This window comes from Triticum dicoccoides, chromosome 7A (genome assembly GCF_002162155.2).
Source record: "Triticum dicoccoides isolate Atlit2015 ecotype Zavitan chromosome 7A, WEW_v2.0, whole genome shotgun sequence".
In the NCBI taxonomy this organism is placed as follows: domain Eukaryota; kingdom Viridiplantae; phylum Streptophyta; class Magnoliopsida; order Poales; family Poaceae; genus Triticum; species Triticum dicoccoides.
The window spans coordinates 671,745,845-671,747,892 of NC_041392.1; the positions used below are offsets into that span (position 1 = coordinate 671,745,845).

General features: G+C 52.1%; 1 protein-coding gene across 1 annotated transcript in view; it reads right to left on the reverse strand.

Moving 5' to 3' along the window:
* Positions 1-1,544, reverse strand: part of LOC119330616 (SEC12-like protein 2) — a 4,316-nt gene extending 2,772 nt beyond the window's left edge. The window contains exons 1-3 of the mRNA XM_037603733.1: positions 1,110-1,544; positions 906-1,000; positions 60-210 (exon numbers count right to left, since the gene is read on the reverse strand). Coding sequence (XP_037459630.1) covers positions 60-210; positions 906-1,000; positions 1,110-1,382 — 519 coding nt within the window. The 5' untranslated portion in view covers positions 1,383-1,544. The remainder of the gene's footprint in view (positions 1-59; positions 211-905; positions 1,001-1,109) is intronic.
* Between the last annotated feature and the right edge of the window lie 504 nt (positions 1,545-2,048).

Genomic DNA, 2,048 nt, shown 5'->3' on the forward strand with positions numbered 1-2,048 from the left:
AAAAAGGGAAATAATAGGTAAGATAAGCAAATGCATAACACTATAATACTTTCGTTTACCTCGCCACCAGTGGCAAGTATTGAACCCTCTCCACTGAATGACACAGCCAACTGTAAACCAACATCCTTTAGCTTCACTAAAGCCTCCTGGTCAGATCTCAAAACTAGGCTATGTGGACCTTCTCCTTCTGGTGATTCCCACTGCACCAACCTATGCAAGTGACACATGGTAAGAATTCAGAATTGCAGAACCATCGGGCTGACTTAAATTGTGCTTAAATCAGTCAGTAAAAAAAAGACAAACGGCATATTTTTTATAGAGTGAAATAAGATTGAAGAAGTATGAAGTTGTATGTTTTGCAGCTAAAACTTAATTAACCACCAGTTCTTCTACAGTAACACCCCAACAAGCCCAGTTATGCTCATTGATAAGGCCAATGAGATGGGGCCCAACAACTGAAATAAACTTAACATCACAAGATGAAACAGATACAGGTGCCCCCGAGTTTTAGCTACAATCAGGAAATAAGCCATACTAACAAATCCAGCGCAGTGCTTACACCGACAGTTCAAGCATATTATGGGGTCATCAAGAGGCATCATTGTATGTTACTAGAAGTCTTGAACACTATGTTGTGATATGATAGGTTAATTATATTTTGGTCGAATCAATCAGAATTTACAGCATATAACCCCACATCCACAACACCCCTGATCGAACGAAGTACCGGACTCACAAAGTATTCTAAGCATACATACCATCTGAACCACAGGTTAACAACAATTAACCCACAGGGCAACACTAAAGATCGCGCACATTGTGGAGATTTTGAGTTAATCAAAATTCACGACGACAGACGAATGCAGTAGCGAGCATCAGCGTCACATGTCCAAGGACTCGAGTACCTGCAGCCGTTGGGGAAGGCGCAGAGGACGCCATCGCCGCGGGGGTGTACGGCCATCCTGTATGGCACCTGCTCCTCTGTCCCCAGCCTGAACACCTGCACCCCACCATCATCGAAACAAGAGCGACAGATCAGCACGCAAGTCTCTCCCGAGATCCGCGTGGATCTGGTGAGATCAGAGAGCGAGGGGGCACGGGTCGCTCACCGGCTCGGGGGAGAGCGCTGGAGGCGCCCCTGCTGCAGCGGCGGGGGCGAGGGCGGCGACGACCAGCGCGTTGGGCACGCCGCTCCGGCCCTCGCCTCCGCCTCCGCCAAGGGCCACCATGGGGGGCGGAGGTGGGGAGGGCAGGGCCGGGGACGCGTCCGCATCCACGACGCCGTCGGCGGATGGGGAGGGCTTGATGATGTGTGCGAGTGGGAGCCAGGAGGCGCAGTAGATGGGGAAGCCGTAGGTCTGACCGCCGGCGCGCGGCGCCATCGCAGGAGAGGGAAGGAGTAGCGGTGGCCGGAGGTGGTCGGTGGTCGCCGGAGATGCGGTGAGAAATTGCGCGTGTGCAGAGATGGAGGTGACGACGGGGGAAGGGTACGGGGACGGAAGCGCTTGCTTTTTTTTCTTCTTCTTTGAAGTGGGAACAACCAAGTCAACAACGAAGTCCGGGACTAATCCATCCACCACGAGTTAGACCGTCTCCAGCCTTTCGGCCCCAGGCTTATACAGTATCATTTCGGGGTATACCGGTAATAAATTTGACGTGGTGGCGGTAGGTTTTTCAGCCACCGCCTTTAAAATTTGGCCAAACATGACACGATTTTGTTTAACCTAGGCGATTTCATTGATATTTGTACAAAAAACTTAAAACATAAATTTAAAGCTAACTAAAAACGACAACTACGCCTAGCACTACTACGGCGGTGGCGCCTGCCTTCTACATGCCGAGGAGTCTGTAGAACTAGGTGTAGTCGTTGCCATTGTCATCGTCGTCGTCATCGTCGCTGTCGCTCCTGCTACACCCCTGACCAGCGTCGCCGGTGCGTGGGGGGTTGGCCGGCCCAGGCGCCTCCTCCTCGTCGATGTCGAGGACGACGATGTCGCCTTCCTCGCGTCCACGACGTCGAGTGGCGATCTCCTCGAAGGCGCGGCGCT